The following is a 21336-nucleotide window of genomic DNA, read 5'->3' on the forward strand; positions in this document are numbered from 1 at the left end:
TGTTTTCAAATACAGACTTTTTCCTATCCATTTATGTCTGCTAGTGCTGTTTAGATGACTCTTATTAGTACGAGGGGATGGGCAGGCTTTAGGAAACAAGATTTGAATTTGTAATGGTTGGACTTCTTTCACAGGAACTGGATTCAAAACATAGGTGGAGATGCATCTTCTTGTTCTGGTGAGTCAATCTTCAAAGAGCTCCTTCATGTGTCTAGGTGGAGTGGTGGAAGAGTTCTGTTTAGTTCAGCTTTGCTTTTGTGATTACGGGGACGTTCATTTACATTGTTATAGGTATGGGATTCTGCTTTGAATATTTGAATATCTGTACAACCTGCATGTTGTCTTAAAAACTGTCTGTGTTTGTATACATTTCAGTGTGCAGTGCACAACCCCCTGAAATGAATGGGGGCACCTCAACAGTGACTTGTGAATGAAAGCAATACCAGAAGTACTTCTAATGCAGAGGCCTCTGTCTCTTTGATGCAGCATTTGACATTCTACTGTGAGCTTTGACAAGTGCTTGGTTATTGCTGCTAGATCAGATTACATTATTCTGAAAAAAAAAAGCTGGTTTTATGGTGAAAGGGGAGGAGGAACTTAAGACATGATATAGAGCAGCTGAAGTACCTTCCATAGTGCATTAAAGCAAGTAACCACAGGTCATTTCTTTGTCCTGTGTGCTGCTGCCACCAGATGAAGGAGATCAGAAAGTGGAGTAGAGTTACAGGAGATTTTAGCTGCAAGTAAAAAAAGCTCTTAAGAGTTTGATGTACTCACTTTTTTATTTATTATCCAAGCAAAGCGTGGACCACCATGAGAGCTTTGCTTGTTATTTTTTTATTAATTTATGGGATGCCATAATTTGCAGGTGTGCCATAAGTGCAAATATCCTTCTTTTCAGAAGAGAGTTCCTAGTTCAGTTTCCTCTTGGATACTTTGTAGTTGTTGCTTTACTTAAAATTCACTGATTAGATATAAAGTGAGACCAAGTACAGTATCTTTCCCAAACAGTGACTTCTCAGGTGCACACTCAGTTGTGGATCAGTGAGGTCTCACCTTTATCTAGAAGTGAGGTCTTAGAGTTGAGGTGTCCTATCTTTTAGTTTGTCTTGATGTTCCATGTGCAACTTGGTATTCCACTGAGATTCTTGCATGCTGTCCACCCTGGTCTTGTGAGGTGAATGCCATAATCTTCATGCTTCCAGTAAGACTGTAACACAGTCTGGTGAAGCTGTACAGATTAGAGCAAACTGGAATCATTGCTGATACTCTGCACATTTATTTTGATGTTCCAGATAAAGTAAGAGAGAATCCCCTACAGCATACATTCAAGCATGGGAGCACAGCAGAACTCAAGTGTTCTCAAAAGTCCAATCTGGCACAGGTAGTTTGGAAGTTCAAAGATGATGTGCTGAGAGTGGAGAGTCCCAAGTACCGTCTGCTGGAGAAGGCACTGCTCATCTTCAATTTATCAGAAGGAGACAGTGGTGTTTACCAGTGTTTGTCAGAAGAAAAAGTGAAAAATAAAAAATTTTCCCAAGTGCTGGCTAAACATGTTTTGGAATTGAAAAAAATGCAGCATACCACGGTGGGCCCCACTGCAACAGCTGCACCAACAGAAGGTAATAGTGATGTGCCAAAAATGTCAGCTGTGTCAACCGAGGGGTCCACTGCTCACATCTCGACCACTCACATGGTACCAGTAACCACAACAAGGATATTAACAAAGCCCATTGGCCCTGTCCTAACAAGTGTAGCCTCCAACACAGAGCTCTTCAATTCAATTCCTGATGCAGTCCCAGAAAAGACAATGTTCCTCAAGTCAAATGATAACTTCCTGTTGATGTTTCTCTTCCTCTTCTTTTTCATTCTCTTTTTGTGCCTGCTCTCCTACAACTGTTACAAAGGCTACTTGCCAGGGCAGTGCTTGAAATTTCGCTCTGTGATGCTGCTTGGTAAGAAGAAAACAAAGTCAGATTTTTCTGATTGCGAGCAAAGTGTGAAAGAGACGCTGGTGGAGCAGGGCAGTGTCAGCCACCAGAGCGGGGAGCAGCCCAAGCCTGCGCATGACACCGGCTACGAGACGGAGCCTGACTGCGGGAACAGCCAGCTGCAGGCTGGGGATTCGCAGGCCTCCCGTGAGGCCAAGGACAAGCCCTTCGACGTCAAGTGCGAGCTCAAGTACGCTGACTCGGACGTGGAGGGGGACTGAAGGAGCCCGTGGTCCCTCTCAGTGGCGGAAGTGAGCTGTGCTCCTGCGGCTGGCTATTTGAGCACGGAGAGCCTGGGTGTGACAGCTGAGCCATAGCAGGGGTTAAATGCTTAAGCTGTACAGCAAGCCAATTTTCATTCAGATCTCAACAGATTAGCGAAGTGGTGTACTTGTCTGGACACCATAGCATCTTGTGTTGTACTGTCTTTTTTTTCTGTTTTTTTTTCAAATGGCCAGTTTCAGATCACCACTTGTTTATTCCCAGTTTCCCCCCCCCCCTCCCCCCCCCCCCCCCCCCCCACTGAGCACTTTGCTCTAGTGAAGCTACTTGCTTGTTCTTTGGCCATATTCTTCGATAGAGTAAAAGTAACTTTATAATTCAGTTGGCTTTAAAAAGTACTTCAGTCTTCACATATTTTTAGATGCCATTAAAAAAATCTAGTTTCATTTTAATTCCAAATTGGAAATTGAGTTTAGTTTATCAGATTGGTAAATTATAGACTTTTGTCCAGATTGGGACATTTTTTTCCTTTGCTTTCTAGTGATTGTTTTGAGTTTTATGCTTTGTGTTTTGGCACACTAGGTCTCTTTAGTTGGTTAAAGTTAATTTTTTTAACTGCTCTACAAGTATCTTAGATTTTAAGGTATAATGGGGATAGCATTGCCTTGATTTGTGTAAGACTCAGGGATAATCTTGTTTAAAGGCTCTTTTCTTTGCTGCTTTCTAGAAATGTAGGTACAACAATATCAGTACAAAACATGGAGTAAGTGGGGAATGGGGAAGGAGGAAACAAATGCTTTTCTTTTTTTTTTTATTTTTTTTTATTTTCCTCCCCCCCACCAGCCAGCCAGCTGGACATAGTCACATTTTATTTTCTATACAAAACTGGATTTTTTTTCTTTAGTTTATAGAACAGTACAGGCAAGCAACTGTCAGTTAGCAGTGACAAGGAAAGAGGTTTCTTGCATTGTGGAAGCAAAACAGGAATCAAGAAGAATTAACTCCAACAATTCAGCTAGTGACTCGCTGGAATGGACTGTTAGGACACAGCCTGATGAGAAAACGTTGCTGATTTTTTTTCTTTTCAGATTCAGAAATAACTCAGCTTCTTTTTGTGACAAATACTTGCAGCGTCACCCTTTCTGGATGATACCTTCACTCTCCTATGCAACTGGAGGCTGAAACTGGAGCTGCTTAAACAATCAGTCCTTTGAACTGTTTATGTGAATCATTCCTGCTAACGTGAAAGTGTGCGTTTGTTCTCAGCCTGGTTCACAGCAGCACTGTTTGTCTGTAAAAGCATTTTATGTGTGCAGTACAGTCCTGAAGAATTGTTCCTCTCACTGCTTCGTTCTGTAAATATTGCTAGAAGTAGAATACATTTTAACAGTAAATAGCAGTATGCCTGGGCTGCTTTTCTGTGTTGAACCTTCATGCAAAAATAATTTAGACCATCTTAGTGTGAACAGTTTATATTTTATAAGATTCAGTTTGGTTTTATTTTTCTATTTTTAATTATGTACATATAACAGAATAAATATTAAAATAAATTGTATTACATCTTGGCTTTTCTGAAATGTGACACAATGACACAGTGCTTTCCATTTAGCAAGCACTAATGTTCCTTGTGATTTCCTTGGGGGGGAGTGTAAAAACTTCGTAATTACATTGAAGCAGCCTCTCAGCTTCAACTCGAATGGGTTATAACCCAGGGTGGGGAGGTGGGAAGGATGGGAGAAAAACAACATGGGAGAAGGAGGAAAGTGCTCTTTGCTAGGGGCCTAGGGACACTTCGTCTTACTACCTTTCTAAAACTCATTTGTCTTTTTTGCATTATTTCTTCATTGTGTGATGTATTTCTTGCAACTTCTTTCCTTAGTACCCTTTTACTTTCTTTTCTGTCCTCTTCTGTCACACAGCCTCATCTCCTATACCTTTCCCTCCTACTGGTACCTCCTTTTTGTCCTGTGTGGGAAGTGATTCACCTCCTTCACCCACCAGTACCCAGCCTGATGTGTGGTCTAGCAAAGACCCCGTAAAGGTCATGTTGTTGCCACCTTTCCTAAGTGACCAGGCACAGTATGTTAGTGTCCGGGGACCCTTCCACCTCTTCTGCCAAGCCACAGGTAAGTTGGTGGACCCCTGTATAAGCCAACACTTTCTGCATTAAAGGTTTAGCTATGTCACCATGTACTGTATAAATCTTACTTTTGTGATCTTTGGGGGGGGGGGGGTGGAAACAGGAACAAAGAGAGACAGTATCAGGATGCCACACTGCGAGTACCATACTGTATAATGGAGACTCTGATTTCAGCAATCCACTTTAGTATGTTGATCATCAGTTGATTTTATTAGGCTCACTTGCATGCTGAAGGAATTCAGTGAATCAGGATTGCATCTGGTATTTAGCAGGCAGATATTTTCATTGCCAGTGGATATGCAGTTTAAAAAATAACACCTTTATTGACCAGGTCAGTCATTCCTTTTTCCATCTTATTTCAAGTGTTGACGTACATACAGTAAAAATTTCCATTTTATAGCAGATATATTACCTGAGATGTACAGGAGGACAAAACTATTTTTTTTCACAGCAATTCAGCTTTTTTTCCAGTTTTTGTTTGGATTTTTACAAACTACAATTTGTAATTGCTGGTTTAAGCTAAGTATGATTTAATGTATCAAAACAGGTCTTCATATGTAGCCTTATTCTTTAAAAGAAGAAAGTTATATAGATTGAATATGAAAAGTTGCGTTGTTCCATATTGGCATCTGTGTTGGTGTTGCGTGGAAGCAGATTAAAATGCATAAGTCTTTATTAGCATAGATGTTAACAAAGGCACTATTTGTATTTCCATGGCTAAAAGGAGCAACAGTGGGATGAAGGTTCTTTCATAGACTAGAATCATTCAGATTGGAAAGCACTTTTCGGCAGTAATTTGTTCTCTTTTGCGATAGGCAATTTGGGAACTTGGTAGTCCACTATGAAAAAAAGGTTCCAATATCACAGAAGATTTAAAACAGTTTGATAATTGTGTTGCAGATCTAGACTACATTTTAAAGTTACTTTTTTTCATCCAACAGTGCCCATCTTAACATGATGCTAATGCTGCTCTTAAAAATTGTCAGTAATTGTATTTGCCTTAGTAATGAATTTAAGAAGGAAGGCACAGTGTCCTAAAGTCAGCATTGTGGACTCTGTTCCTCTGGAGGTGTAGGGGTGAAATATGGAAGAAACTCTCAACAACCGCCTGAAATCCAAGGGCTACAGTAATGGCACAGGTGGGGCCAAGGTGACCCAGCTATGGAAGCTCTTCTAATTCCTGTCAAAGCAGGGAAGGACTGGACTTTGTATTATGGATAGAGTTTTTGCTCCCTTTGGGAAGCAAGGCAATTGGCTGACACATCACACTCTTCTCTTACCCAGAATTACAATTTCAGTCTCTTGATTTAAAAAACAAACAAACCAGCAAATGCAGACCAGCACATGGAACTGGTGCAAATATTCACATCTTTCTGGGTCCTGCATGTAAGGATATATGAATTCATCCTGGGTAGGGGGTGGCTTAAACAGCTGCTTTTGCAAGGAAGGTCTCTGGATTTGTTCAAATTTGTTCAATGTTGGTTGATATTTCTTTACATTAACATAGCTTTAGTGGAACTTGATTTCTCTCAGCTATGTGAATATAAGGTTAAATGTGTTTGCAAGGATCAAAAGGGTTAAATAGGACTGGCAGAGAGTTAAACGTTGTACCTGGTTGTCTGCAAAAAAGGATATGGCATCAGTAAATGTATGATGCAAATACATGGATTGCCACATCATCCAGTAAAAACCTCAAAGCTTATTTTTAATTAAAATTCTAACTTAATTGTTATTTTATCAGAATTGCTGAATCTCTTCCTTTTTTAATTGTAAATATCTGTTTCAAGCTGTCTGGAAACTCAGCAGGAGTTGGTGAGTTCTTTTGCTCATCTCTTACTCATCCCACATGTTTTAACCTGAAAGCTCGCCTGAGGATAAGAGTTTACAACCTTGTAACTGGCTCGTTTCTGTAAGGTAAAGTGGGTACAGCACAAACAGCACTTGTGGCAAACTGCTAAATTTTTTCTGAAAAATAAGTTTTTTTCAAGCATTAAATACTCCTGCTCTTCTGGGAAAGGGAGGAATAAATCTCCCTTGGCAAATTTGCTCCTGGTTTGTTTCTGCTCCACTAGATAGTCTCACATTTCTCCAGAGATCTGTTTGCTATATGTGCATGGAAAACATTAGGTTTCCTGTGTACTTTCTCTAAGATAAATTTTCTCTCCCATTACAGAATTTTAAAAACTTTTATAGGCAGTTCAGGCAAGTTTCAAATAAATTGAACAAAATACTACACCATCTGGTTCAGGGGAGAGACAGTGAGTCGGTGATGTACGCACCTGCTGTATAATTTGTCTGGTGTGCTCTGTTGAAATTAGGTGTTGTAGGAATAGGTTTTTTTCCCAGAGTTTTGGTTCTGCTCGAAGATGTTTCACTGGCACCTTCCCCAGCTTTAGAGTAGTATGTCCATGTCCATAATTTCACAGACAAAACTAATATATGGTGAGTGTACTGTGCAATAGTTTAAATACTTTTAAAACCAAGTGCTGCAGAACACTCTGCTTCACCTGCAGATCAAGCCTCTCTGTGTCCATGGTGTCAAGATGACTCCCTTCCTTAATTCATCTGTAGCTGGAGATTTTACGTATTGGATTGTTTTCATTCCTGATAAAAAAAAAAAAACCAGTAGTGTCAGCATAAAAGTTCTGTGAACTTGGAAATACACTTTCAAGGAGTTAATATTTCATGGAGGTACTGAGATTGGTATCTGGTAACACGTACAATGCTTGTTCCCTGTGGTTATGCAGTTTTAGGAGGAGTACAAGAAAGTTTCCTGCATCTGTGGAAGAAAAGATCCATAACTTGCAAGAATCAGAGTTGCAAGTAGTTCACTAGAGATTCCTCTTTGGTGGAGCCTGAAGTCGCACTGAAAGACATGCAGAAGGGTGGGGAAATTTTTTTTCCCCCAGGAGGAGGAGGTCACCTGTCAGAGACTGACTTACCCATGGAAATGAGTAATTGATTCTTGGGAGGGTTTTTTTTTTGCATCATTTGCATGATTGCATCAGCTGTGGTGCCCTGGGGTGGTCTGGTCTGATGTAGAGCTCAGTCAGGAGAGGCATGGAGGTGTGCAGCAGCCAGAGCAGAATGAGCCTGCCTAGGAGTGTTCTTTGTGCTGGACTAAGCGTTTGTCTGAGATGACAAATGGCTGCATTGAAATTACAGCATATCAGTATCTTACAATTGACTTTACTTGGGTTGTTACTTTTCTGTTCTTACAAGAACACCAATATCAAATAGCAATTTTTCACACACTTGTGTTTTATAACCAGTTGAAGTTGGTAAGTCGCTCTTAATTACAGTTATGAAGAGATACAGTGAGAATGGTTTAATTGGTAGCCTTGAAAGGAAAACTGCATCTTCCAGGACAAATCAATCCACTGCACAAATATTTCAACACTTGAGAAAATTTTCAAATTTTTATGCAGTATATTTTGAGATTTAAACACAGTGATGCTTTCCTGAAGCAATACCCATGGCTTCAATCTGTATGCTTAATAAATGGCTGGTTTACCTTCCTGTGGGTAAGTTTGCATCTTGTTAAACAATTTCATATCCCATTTTATGAATTGTCTTCTCAACAGGCTTTGGCTGTTTTATCATGTGCTATTTGACTTAATTTCACTGCATTTGGCTAGTTATCTCATGGCCGTTAATTTGTAATTTTGTACCTCTTTTTAAAAATTATTTTTGCACTGATTGTACATTGCTTAAAAACACCGTGGCACTATCAAACCTTTCCTGTGTGCAGATCTCTGACATGCCACCTGTTTATTATTATTTGGGATGTGTTTGGAAAACAAGTTGAAAAATTAAGATTTTTCCTTTAATATATAACAGAAAAGGACTTGGAAGTTTTATAAAATTGGGTAGATATTGTAGATCTATTTTGCATAAAACTCACAGACATTAAAGATACCTTTGTTACTTTAGGTTGTGATATCTTAGGAGTGTAATTTTCCTACTACAATGCTGGCATTTATTTTTTCAGACATGGGGCCTGCTGAGACCCTCATTGCTAAGTCTGCATGCAAAACCAACAGCATTAAACACCTTTGTAAGTGCTGTGATTACCTCAGCTCTGATGTGAGCTTTATAGCGACTTCTGTAATAAAATTGAAAAATAATTTTTATTAGTGACATGGATGATGCATTCTTAAATTCTGGCGCCAGCAGCAGATTTTGAAACATTTCTGTAAAAATTTCCTTTGCTGTGCAGTTTTATGTGGAAAGACTGTGGTCAAGGTATGAAATATGTGGAAAGCTGTGCAACAAGAATGCCTTTTTAGTTTGTTGTTGTTGCTTTTGGGATTATTTCTTGTTGTTGTTTGTTTGGTTGTTTTGTTTTAACTTTGTATTAATTTTCCAGTAAAGACTAGAATAAGTTCAGTGTAAAAATAATTTAAGCATAAGGCAAATAAAAAGTATCAGGCATCAAATTAAAAAGGGAAAGAGCAAGAAAAAGAAGTGGAACCAAAAGTGTCTTGTTATTTTTTCCTCAGAAGATTTAATAAATGTATTGTTTTCCTACATTTCACAGTGTGCAGCTGCACTCGTAAAGGTTTTTCCTGCGAAATGAGTAATAAGGTGCCGTGGGAAACATCTTGTGCGGCTTTTGGTAGTTTATAAACGATTAAAACATAAAGAAGGAACTTTAGGGCCTTTGGGAGATTCAGTCCACTCAGGACTAGCAGCTGCAGCCTGCACTAGTTACTGCTGTGGTAATGTGTGTAGAGCACTTGAGGCTGTACGTCTGCTGCAGTGTGTCCCGTGCACAGCAGTTGGTGCTTGGTACACTCACCACTCAGTCTTACAGGCTGCATCTTGTGTCAGCACAGGGCTTGGGGAAATAAAACCCTTGAATGGTTTTCAGAGCTTTCCACTGATAAAAAACCCATTTTTTTAACCAGTTTTTACCCTCGCACAGTTTGAATAAGCCACCCTTTTGAGAGAGCAACTTGTCAAAAATTCTGTTGAGGCCAAGGCAAAGAGCTGGCACCTCTGTTCAGCAGCAGCTTGGCTGTTCAGTTGTCTAGTTCATCTTTTTAGCTTGCCTGGGGATTGGGTGCTGCATGGGCTGTCAGCAGAGATGAGCTGCCTGGGTTACAAAACGAGCAGTATTCTCAATTTGAATTTAATGTACACAATTTTGGGAGACTGAGAGAGAGCAGAATCCACACCAGCTTTTGTAGTGTGACTAGGTACATATAAAAAGAGGAGCTTGCTTCACATTGGGGACTGTGAGACCCAAATGCCTTTTGGGATGCCTTCTCTCTGGAGGGAGAGGGATTCACTTAGTGTATTTTCTTCTCTGTACCACTTGCTTGCAGAAGTTTACCTGACCTCCCAGTTTAGCCTTTCTTTTTTTTACAGTTCAGCATAAATATTTCAACTTTTTCTCCTTGCTAATATGGGACTTAATTCAGTAATGTCTCAGCTTGAAGCAGTACCCTGGTAGTAACTGCTGCACCCTGGCCATGATTGAGCAGCTATATTTCCCAGTCCTGCCTAGTGAGATGTGATGGGTTTGGACTGGTACAGGAATCTGGACCACAGTTTTACGCTGTTTTCCTCAGAATGTCTTGTTACTCCCTGCCAGCCAGGATTGCAGCCTGACTACCCCGTACTTGTTTTTCTTCCCCATGAGAGCTACAGCCTCAGTAGAGTTGTAATTAATAATCTGTTGGTGTGGTGGCTGATAAACTGAGTACTAATTTAGACCAAAGCTGTCATCTTGTTTTAAACCATTTCAGCAGAAACTGCTACCAGAACTGTCTTAGCATATTGTGTGCATTGTCCTCACAGTGGAGATGAAAATCTCATTTCCATCTCTTCAGTCATCTTCCTGCTAGATTTACCTCTCAAACAAAGCCAAAGCAGTAGTTTGTGTTCTCTGGAGAATAGAAGTGATTTTTGGAGAGAGTGTTACTCCTTAAAATATGTTCTCCAATTTTCTTCACTTTATTTTAAAACTTAACGTAGTAGCCTTGTTAGCTGATAGGATGGCAAAAAATACTTAGGCAAACGCAAAGTGCCAGCGGAAGTTTAGGCTGGGCATCAGGAAAAAGTTCTTCACAGGAAGAGTGATTGGGCATTGGAATAGGCTGCCCAGGGAGGTGGTGCAGTCGCCATCCCTGGAAGTGTTTAAGGAAAGACTGGATGTGGCACATAGTGCTGTGCTCTAGTTGATAAGGCGGGGTGTGAGGTTATAGGTTGGACTTGAGGATCTCTAAGGTCTTTCCCAACCTAGTTAATTCTGTGATACTGTGGAAGTGGAATCTAATGTTTTAGTTTTTTTTGATTTTGTGACAGTCCCTGATTCTAGCTTACCAGTACTTTATCAGATTTTTTTTTTCCACAGACAATTATCCAGGTTCCAATTGCAAAACCTTTTTCTGGACATTCAGTGAGCAAAGAATAAATGCATGAACAGTTAGAAATTATATTTTTATCTAATGGGCCAGTCAGCCATTTTCCCAATCTGCTTTTAAATTCCACTCTGAGAAGATGGATGCTGTGTCCTGCTTGTACCTATGTGTGCTGTGCATTGCCTCCAGTGTGACTGGTTGCTGCTTCCAGCTCTTACGTGGTTCACCTCCCGCAGGAAGCACTTCGTGCTTTCCATCTGTCATAATAAGGCTGCATCAGCTTGTGGTGCTGATGTTACACAAAGGGATGGGTAATTTAATGAAGCACCAGGTGTCTGAAGGTCCTCATGCATTCTTCAGTATAAAATACTTGGTATTGAAAGTAATATTCTTTGGCATTTCAGAGAGGTCTGTTTTCTTGGCTTTTTATTGGCTTTTTTTCCATTGCTGTCAAGTTTGTCTTGTAGAATTAATTGCCCTGATTTAACAATCAAGCACCAACCAATGAAACTACCAAAATGTGCACCTCTGTTATAGGGGGTACTGGCTATATAACTTGCACTCTGTTTTCAAAAAACTGCTAAGATGCTTGTCTCAATTTAAAGACTTCCCCCCCACACACACTTTTCCGTTCAGCTTCCCTCCGATGGCTTCATTTCATACTGCTTTACTATTTTAGTATCTTATCAGCAGCAATGACTCAGACTCCTACAACTCAAGAAACTGTGACCAGCCCTAAATCTTTATTCACATACTGACTAGTGCTGGTGGTAATGTTTCATATTAATGATTGACTAACCTCTTCCTGGGCTAACTTTGATGTCTGATTTAAAAGAAAACCTTCCCGCATCCAGATTATAGTGCCTTTTTAAAACTTAATCCCTGCTCCAGATGAGAGCTTCCTGTATGATCTTGGTTTTCAGAAATCTGGGATGTTTGCTTCAGTAGAATTCAGCAAAGCCGCAAGCTTGGTAACAAGCATTAAGTCCACATGCTGTTCTTAATCTCATGCACGTGGTGAGCTTTGAAAGAGGTTTTGATGTGTATTGGGTTATACAAGGGAGGTTTTTTTGTAACCCGAACTTCCCATCCCAGTGGATAGCCTCTGGTAGCAGTTCTTTGTTTGGATTATAGGAATTTGTGTAAAAGACTTTTTGCTACCCTGGTAGAATTTCTCTCTGGGATACCTGTCAGTTATCACTGGATTTCAATTTGCTGTCAATTTGCAGAAGTTATCAGCTGGAGTGTAGGTTTTCTGATGGCTCCTGCTTCTGCACTAACTCCCCTGTCTTGGAAGTGTTTTCATGAATATAGGGAAGTCTTATTCAAATGCTACCCTTCAAGAACTAGGTTAGAAATGAGGGAGACGTTGTGCTGAACCACCACCAGTGGTAGCACGGCTCACGTTTTACAATGCAGCTTCATTGGGCTGCTTTTGAAATGTCTCCGCAGCTCCCTGCACATGGCAGCGCTTGGCACAAGGAGCCAGTTTGGCCAGTGCTCACTCTTGCTCCCCCTGCCTTATGTCACTGAGCTCTACTTAATCCATAATCTGCTTCTTTTAAATTAGTGTTTCCAAGCTGTCTTGAAAACCATATGTCTATTAGGATGTGATGTGTATATGGCAAATGCTTAATTTGGTCCAGTTTAGCAGGGCGCATCCCCATGCTGCTCTGAATCTGTAGCTGTATACTTTAGTTCTTTAAGTCTGGTTTTATTTACTTAATTCTTTTAACCTTAGGTCAAATTTACAGCAATAACCCAGTGAATGCAGTCAGACTGTGGGTAGAAGATTACAAGCAGTTGCAGGGGTTTGAGTTTCTATGCTAACTAATGAATTTTTTGTCTCATGGAAAATATTGAGAAAAAGTCATCAGGGTATTAAATATGTGGTTTTTGTAACCCAGCCTGATTGACATATGTCAGAGAGCCCATTGTGCTGGCAGAAACTACCTGGGCCATTACTACTCTGGCCATCACTACCTACTACCATTATCAACTCAAACTACTGAAAGCAGTGGAAATGAAGTCTATGTGGGAAAGAAGCAAACACTTCCACAGACACTACAAAGTTTGAAGGCCTTATGCAAAGAAAAGGGTAGTTCAGATAATGCCACAAAGTTTCTTGTATTTTTGTTTGTTAACTGTTAATTCCCCTTCTAAAATCACCAAGGTGGTGAAGTTGATTTTATTTAATCATATGTAACTATTGTAGTTTATTGAAGCAATGTTTTTGAAGTTAACTGTTTGAAATATATTTTTGAAATCTATGTCATGGCTGCTTAGACATAGTTACTTATGTACCTATCCTGGTGTGCTATTTAATTCTCTGCTTGATTATTATGTTTTAATAAAATTACTTTCTTAAACTCTTTCAAGCATTCCTAACATGGATGGCAAAGTAAGTAGATCAGGTCAGAGACTTGTATTTTAGAGGTTGAGCTAGACATGTAAATTATTATAGTGATGGTAAAAAAAAAAAGCAGAGTATGTGTTTTTATTATTTTCCTTTATCTTCAAAAATTATTTCCCTAACCATTACATCAGAGTCTAAATTTCTCACCACACAGTTGTAGAAAATTTGCATTTAACAAATGTGGTTCAAAATTTTTGCAGATGAAACTGTGTCACAGTGTATTTTTCTGTATTAATCCATCCTGAAAATGAAATCAAAGTAGAGAAGGTAATTGCCTGAAAATTGAAAACAAGCTGCACTGAAACAGGATCAGGAAAACCCTGAGTACTACTTGCATCTAAATTTTGCTGCCAACCAGTGTAAGTGGGGATGAGTGTGTATCTCTGGGGATTTCCAGTGCTTCTGACTGCACAGAAAAACAACGGAAGGGTAAAATTGCCTAGCTGCCCTTCCAGGGGGCCAATCTGAACCAACACAGCTTGCAAAATTTCATATATAAGGAAATCGTTCCACTTTAATCTCTTGGTGAAATGTGGATGTAAGCTGAAATTTTGGCAATTTTCCAGCACAACTGGGATCTTCAGCACTAGAAAACAGAGCAGGTTCTCGGGTGTGAATAGTATATTTGAAGTAAGTTGAGGGAAGTGTCCTGCACTAAACATGCTGCTTCCTTGCATGGCTCTAAAATGGCACTTTGGGATTTTGATTTTTTTGCTGTGCTTGGGCTTGCCATTCCTCCCATTTGTCCAAATTCCAATTTCAGTTTTAGGTTACTGAATAATTTGTCCCTGGTCCCTGACTTTCCATGAACTTAGTGACATGTAACCTATCTGCTGTTAGCTGTAGAATGAGTACACCCATCCATAAAACACCTTCCAAAAAAAAAAAAAAGGTATGTGCTAGACAAGCTGTTTTCAGTCCAGTGTATGCTTGCCCTTTCTGCTTTGTTAGAGGTGCTGTCAGCCCTTCAGACTGTGCCACTTCCCTCAGAGAAACTATACAATGTTTTAACTAGATCATGTCCTCTATCATTCACGCTTATCCCTACTGCTAATTTATGTGCTCATATTTTTGGGAGATTTGGAAATAAAACTAAGGAGTTCAGAATTTGCCATGATCTCCTTTTTACACAATGTAAAAATGTCTACTATGTACAAATATGTAACATGCACACCAATGTAAAAACTAGTTGGGTTTTTTTTCTGCATGATTATCTAAAACTTAGTAACAGAATTGTATTTTTCTAGGGAAAAAAATGCCACATCAACTTGCAATATGACATGCTCACAGTAAAAGCCATAGTAGGCTCTGTCAAGATAAATTTGCATCCATAGTTAATTTTCTTTTTACCCCAAATTCTCTTCATGTCTTCTCTTGCTAAGGCTAGTCTGGATGCTAGGCCCAGAGGGAGAAATAGTCATATTTTAAACCTAAGAATTACCAAGTTCTTAGCTTGGCCCAGATGTCTGTATTTTAAATGGAAAGGTTCTGATGCTGCCAAGTGCACTTCAGCCATCCTTGCTAGCTAGTTTTCTGGGAACAGCTGTTCTGTCCTCCAGGCTACTGTAAATCTCTGATTTATTCAAATGTTGCCCTTGCAGGTTAAGGCAAATAATAGTAACAACGCTAAAAAATTAGAACCTTGGATCAACAACAAAGAGTAATCTTTCAAGTTCTGTCTTGCTTAAGTGCCTGCTGTGACTACTGGTTCTGTGCTTTTTCCAATTCTTCCTCTTTCATTACTAGTTCCAGCATCTTTGAAGCACTGAGTCCTTGAACTTTTCCCCTCCTGGCCTTTTTTTTCAGTCTGTGAGGCATGTGGTTTCAGCTTTGTACCAGGACCTAGGTTGGGCAGCAGTAGGCAATGTGTCCTGGTGCTACAGGAATTTGCACAGGCAGATGGTGCTGGTGTTCATCATTGGCTCTTATCACGTGTGCTAAGTTCCCCGTTGTGAGAATCCACACAGAATTCCTCAATACAAACCCACAACTTCAGCTTGAACCTAAATTTCCCATGCTAGCTCCTCTTAATCCCAGGTTTTTGGTGCCCAGAATTTCAGCTGACAAAACCTAAGGAACATTTCAATCAACCATTTATGTTTTTAAGCCTAATCTTGGGGGTTTCTTTTCTTTTCAAAGACTCATCTTCTGTTTTCTTACAGAATAACCTGACATTTTTACAGGTCCGGATAACTCCTACTTTGTCTGGAGGAAGAATGGACAAAAGATGAAGGCATGCATCACGGAGCAATCTCACATGCTGCTTGATGGCAGAGTGCATGTTTTCAGCTGGGTGAAAGATTCAGTATCAGAAAACACAGAATACAGGTGTTCATTCATCTCAAAAGTTGGGAACACAACGTCAGAAGTGCTGATCACAGTGGAAGATAAAGGTAGGCTTCTTTCAAGAGTATGCCATGTTTGGCCTGACCCTAATATGAGTAAAGTTCTGTGATATTCACCCAGAAAATGTGCATACCTAAAGATGGTAACTCTATTAGTATGCACTTCATTTATGGAAAGGTTTTAGCGGCATAAAAACTCCTTCCTCTACCCCCCCTTTCAAAGGACTAATGTAAAATAGCAGTTATAATCTAGAAATTGAACCAAAACCTGATAAACTAATTGAAAAAACCTGAAAATCAGATGAGTAATGGAGATATACAAATAAGTACTCTGATGGAATTCTACAGGGTAATGTAGAAAAATTCATTTATAAGGACTTAAGGAAGTCAAATGGTAAAGAGAAACCCCCACTATGCTGGATTTTTTAAATTGCATGATTTGTAAACCATTTATGGTTTTATGGTTTGGATTGGGCAAGGTCAGTTCCCTCTGCTCCATTTGGACACTAACTAGGCAGGAGGGCAGTTAGGTAACTTCAGCAGCTGCAGGATTTTGGGATGTCCAGGCTGCCTGCTGCAATTAGCTCTTGAGACCTTACCCAGGTGTAGAGAAGGTCTGAATAGTCTTTCTTTAAAAGGCAGCAGGAGCAATGAGTATGATACAGAAGGGATTTTCTTGGCAAGACTAAGGAAAAATTAAGAAGCTGGTTAATACCAAATGTGAGTCTGTCAAGGAAGGCTCAATGCTGCTTTTTTCAATGAGAGAGAACAGCCATGCAATCACTCCAGTTACTCTGAAGTCTGTCTCAGAAGCAGAATTAAGAGCATCTAAACCAAGCCAGTGTAAATGTAAAACAGACAGAGGGTTTCTCACTGTGCTCTAAAAACATATGATTCTTGCTACTGTCCCAAAAGATAAATAGAAAATATGTCACCATCAGTCTTACGTTCTGCAAAAAAAGCTGGCAAATAGACCAAGATGCAGTCACACAGCCCTTTCTAAATTATCAATGTAAGGAAGTATAAGGAACTCTTGAGTGAAATGACATGGTGTCTACAGATGGCTGAAGGATCAGACCCAGCCCATGTGGGTTTAGAAGGGGCAGGTCCTGCCTGACTGACCTGGTCTCCTTTTATGACCAGGTGACTCGCCTGGTGGATGCAGGAAAGGCTGTGGATCTTGTGTACCTGGACTTCAGCAAGGCCTTTGACACTGTCTCCCACAGCACACCCCTGGAAAAGCTGGCAGCCTGTGGCTTGGACAGGAGCACTCCGTGCTGGGCTAGGAACTGGCTGGATGGCCGGGCCCAGAGAGTGGTGGAGAATGGTGCTGCATCCAGCTGGCAGCCAGTCAGCAGTGGTGTCCCTCAGGGGCCTGTGCTGGGGCCAGCTCTGTTCAATATTTTTATTGATGACATGGATGAGGGTGTTGAGTCTTTCATTAACAAATTTAGGGATAATACCAAGTTAGCAGGGAGTGTTGATCTGTTGGAGAGTAGGATGGCTCTGCAGAGGGGCATGGACAGGCTGGATTGATGGCCAAATCCAGCAATATGAGGCTCAACAAGACCAAGCTCTGGGCCTTGGATTAAGTCCAAGTGTTGTGGACACAATAACCCCTTGTGTGCTACAGGCTGGGATCAGAGTGGCTGGACAGTGGCCAGGAAGAAAGGGACCTGGGAGTGCTGGTGACAGCAGGTGAGCATGAGCCAGCTGTGCCCAGGTGGCCAAGAGGGCCAATGGCATCCTGGCCTGTATCAGCAACAGAGTGGCCAGCAGGAGCAGGGTACTCAGCACTGGTGAGGCCTCACCTTGGGTTCTGTGTCTGGTTCTGGGCCCCTCAGTTTAGGAAGATGAGGGAGCTAGGAAGATGAGATTCTTGGAACATGCCCAGAGAAGGGCAACAAGGCTGCTGAAGGGTCTGGAGCACAAGTCCTGTAAGTAACAGCTACGGGTGCTGGGGCTGTTCAGCCTGGAAGAAAAGAAGGCTCAGGGGAGACCTCATCTCTCTCTCTTAGAACCACCTGAAAGGAGCATGTAGCCAGGTGTGAGGTCAGTCTCTTCTTGAAGATCAAGAGGACACACGCTTAAGCTGTGCCAGAGGAGGTTTAGGTTGGACATTAGGAGGAATTTCTTCACAGAGAGGAAAATTAAACATTGGAGTAGGCTGTCCAGGGAAGTGGTGGAGTCACTGTCCCCGGAGATGTTTAAGGGAAGACTGGATGTGGCACTGGGTGCCATCAAGGATTTTAGTCATTGACAAGGGTTTGACAAGGTTGGATCATAGGTTAGATTTGATGATCTCAGAGGTCTTTTCCTGATTGATTCTGTGGTCCTGTGATTACTGAAAAATGGGGAATACTAACTAGACATGTCCATCATGTTAACTGGTCCTCTCCAACATGTCACTCTTCTCCCCAGGCTCATGATCTACGTGGAGCATTCCTGCGCTTGTTAGAAGGGTTTGAACTATTAATTTGTACATACTACCTTCTAGATCTCAAATTACAGATAATGGCACTAAACCTGTTTACTCTGGAGGCTATTAAGTTTGCAGCACAGTGTAGGAGACATAACCATTTCAACAAAATGTACCGCCAAAAAACATGAAAGAAGGTAGAGCAAAATGAAGGGTGGAGGTTCCCTCTAGCCCTATTCCTGCAGGACAGGCAGTCCTGAATCTGACCAGGTACTGACTTCTGCCATTATATGGTTATGCAATCATCCCTTTTCCATTCTCAGATAGTACCGGTCAGGATGCATGGACCAAAGAATTTGACACCTGGAGAAGTGCCATCAGTGAACATGACAAGATGATGCAAAACTGGAGGAAAACATGGGTAAGACTTTCACAGACTGCCTCTTGCACTTCTGCAACTGCATGTATTTATATGAGAAAATGATCAGTGTTCCTGACCCACTCAGCAGTAAAGTCTATGTATGACATTCATTGCAGTTGTGTCAGCTTATTCCTTCAGTCCACTAACCAAGTGCTCATCAGACAGTAGTTCTGTTCCTGCCCAAAACAGTTAAGTCTGTGTATAGTGAATGGTGCAGATAAATTTCATCACATTTGTAGACTAACTGGATTGCAGAGACTACTGGACTTCATAAATAGTACCATTCATAAAAGCTGACCTTTTTTCCTTTTTTTTTTTTTTAAAGAAATTCATACCCATCTCTTAATATTTTTTTCCAACAGCTAGAAGATCACTTTCAAAAACCTCAGATATTATGTGCTTGCTGCCTGTGGAACAGTTAGTATAGGCAACTTGAAGCCTCATTTTCATTTCTAGAGTGGTATTAACACATCATTCTAAAATTTTTCTTCAGGAGACCTGCAACAAAAGAAACAGCCTCTAATGGACAAAGGAATTAACAGGCTAGAAGGAGAAACATATGCAAGTTAAGAGTACCTGTTACTCTTATTATTATAGCATTTGGAGATGTCTTTTCAAGTGTTAGTGCTGACATTAAAACTGATATTCAGGAGAATCACCTCAAGCATGAAGTGGAAGGGGATATTCTTACTGCACCAAAGCTAAGTTACATGGTACAAGAGAGGCCACCCATCCCATACAACTATCTCTGGTTTTCTGATGTCAGCTATTTCAGCTTAATAAAGAACAAAAGCAGTCTCAGCAAGATTTGTGCTGTTCAAAGAATGTAATATGATGTTTTCTGTTTTGAGTTCATTAAGCCAACCAGATAATTTTGGGCTTGAGGATGTTGGCATAAGATTTAGAAATTAGGACATGGATCACATTTATTTAAAGGCATTTCAACTTGTACACTTATTTTTCTTTTACTATGTTTACCCTTATGTTGCCAGTGTTTTGAAGAGCATTCCTTTCTAGTGTCAGCAAGCTCATTTGTTCAAACATATTTCCTTTGGTAACTGTACTGGGTTTTAGTTAATTTTCTTCACAGCTGTTGGTATGGGGCTGTTTTGGATCTGTGCTGAACACAGAGCTGATAATGGAGAGATGCTTTTGTTATTGCTGAGCAGGGCTTGCACAGAGCCAAGGCCTCTTCTGCTTTTTGCACTGCCATGCTGGCAAGGACATTGGGGGTGCATGGGAGGCTGGGAGGAGACACAGCCAGGACAGGTGACCCAAACTGACCAAGGGGATATTCCAGGCCATATGGCATCATGCTCAGCATATAAAGGCAGGGGGACATGTATGGAGTGATATCATATGTATTCCCAAGTAACCATTATGCATGATGGGCCCTGCTCTCCTGGAAATGGATGAACACCTGCCTGCCCATGGGAAGCACTGAATGAATTGTTTTGCTTTGCCTGTGTGCATGGGTTTTGCTTTTCCTATTCAACTGTCATCATCTCAACCCACAGTTTTCTGGCTTTTACCCTTCCAATTTTCTCCCACTGTGAGAGGCTGGGGGGTGCTAGCTGGGCTTAAACCATGACAGTAATAAAGTTTCTATACCAAATAAAGAAGTTCTGGCTAATGTTTAAAATACAGATAGATTACAAGGTATGCAAGAAGACTCTTTAGTTTTTGCAAATTCTTCTTCTATATTTGAGATAATGTAGCTTAAAAATTCTATGCCGAATGAATTCAAAGGCCATTCCTTATGATGATCAAGTGTGATGATCAGACTGAAAATGTGAGGGCCTACACTATCCACAGTAAAAGTGTTCTACTGCATTACTGCTCAGAGTTTTGTCCTTCTGCATCTAAGAAACAAAATTCTGATGTATAAACTAAATTTTCTCTATTATCTGCTCAATGGATTTCAATAATCTGGAAGCAAGTAAGATGCTCCCTAATAATCAGTCAGCTTAGGCAGAGAGTTGCTTTGAGCAGTATCAGAAAGCTTCATACGCATCCCTAAGTTCTCGCCTAACTGGTAAGATTTAAATTTTCTGACATTAAAGAAAGCAGTCTCCTCATGCTAAGACTTGAATGATCTTTTTTTTTTTTTTTTTTACAGTATCAGACCACTTTGTCACACATGCAGAGTGAAAACTCATTTTTTTCCTACTTTTCTTAACCATTTTCCCTGTTTTTCACATAGGCATTTTATTAATGCCAATGCAGACTTCTAACACCACTAGAGATAATTTTTTGCTCTCAGGACAACTATAAATAAACGTCTCTTGAATTGTTTCTCCTCCATTTGTTCAACTGCTTTGAAGCACACTTGGTTCTGTGCTCCCAAGTTTAGTTCTGTGGAGGTGAGCGGCAATAAAAAGTAAGACAGGGGTCAGGGTTATGGATGATGTAGCTAAGCTCTGCCTTGGTTCTGCAGGAAATTACTGCAAGTAATAAAAAGGAGCCAATTTTTTTGTTTAGTTCAATTTTATGGGGAGGAAAAAAACCCAAAAATCTGTGTACCAGCATTAGTAACCATGGCTGTGACACCTTATAGTAATTTTGTTTTTTACTCTCTAAGAATTAGAAATAAGTCCCTAAGATTGTGAACAACCTGTAATGTTTCTGAAGTTCTGTGCTCTTCTACAGTAAGACAAAATAGAAAACACAGTCAGAACCTGAACTTCTTTACCAACTGATCCTCATTCCATGCAATGACTGGGTTTATCAGTTCTAGAATTTTAAATGTGTATCCAAGTAGCACAGGTATAAATGAATAAACCACAACTTACATTTGCATCAAGGGTGTATGATGGCCAAAAGCATGTTTTGTCACTGGCACCTTTCAACCCCACTTTCCATTTAAGATTAGAAGGAACTAATACAAAAAAGATTATCATCATAACTAGTGCATTTCAGCATAAGGCCGGCTCCCCTTGTCAATGTTCCTTCCCAAAAGTGACATTTCAAGTATCACCAAATTCCCACAAGACGAGCTTATTTAAGTCACAAGC

At 40.4% G+C, this 21336-nt stretch overlaps 1 protein-coding gene across 12 annotated transcripts in view; it reads left to right on the plus strand.

Annotated features, from left to right (window-relative positions):
* Positions 1–20885, plus strand: part of SEMA4D (semaphorin 4D) — a 100030-nt gene extending 79145 nt beyond the window's left edge. For 5 of the 12 annotated variants that reach the window (XM_038125435.1, XM_038125437.1, XM_038125433.1 and 2 more), the window contains 2 exons: positions 135–178; positions 1296–2489. In XM_038125435.1, the coding sequence (XP_037981363.1) occupies positions 135–178; positions 1296–2212 (961 nt within the window). In that variant the 3' untranslated portion in view covers positions 2213–2489. The other 7 variants (XR_005255477.1, XM_038125440.1, XM_038125441.1 and 4 more) reach the window with 7 other exon arrangements.
* The last annotated feature ends 451 nt before the right edge of the window (positions 20886–21336 follow it).

The sequence above is a fragment of the Motacilla alba genome, chromosome Z (assembly GCF_015832195.1).
Source record: "Motacilla alba alba isolate MOTALB_02 chromosome Z, Motacilla_alba_V1.0_pri, whole genome shotgun sequence".
Lineage (NCBI taxonomy): Eukaryota > Metazoa > Chordata > Aves > Passeriformes > Motacillidae > Motacilla > Motacilla alba.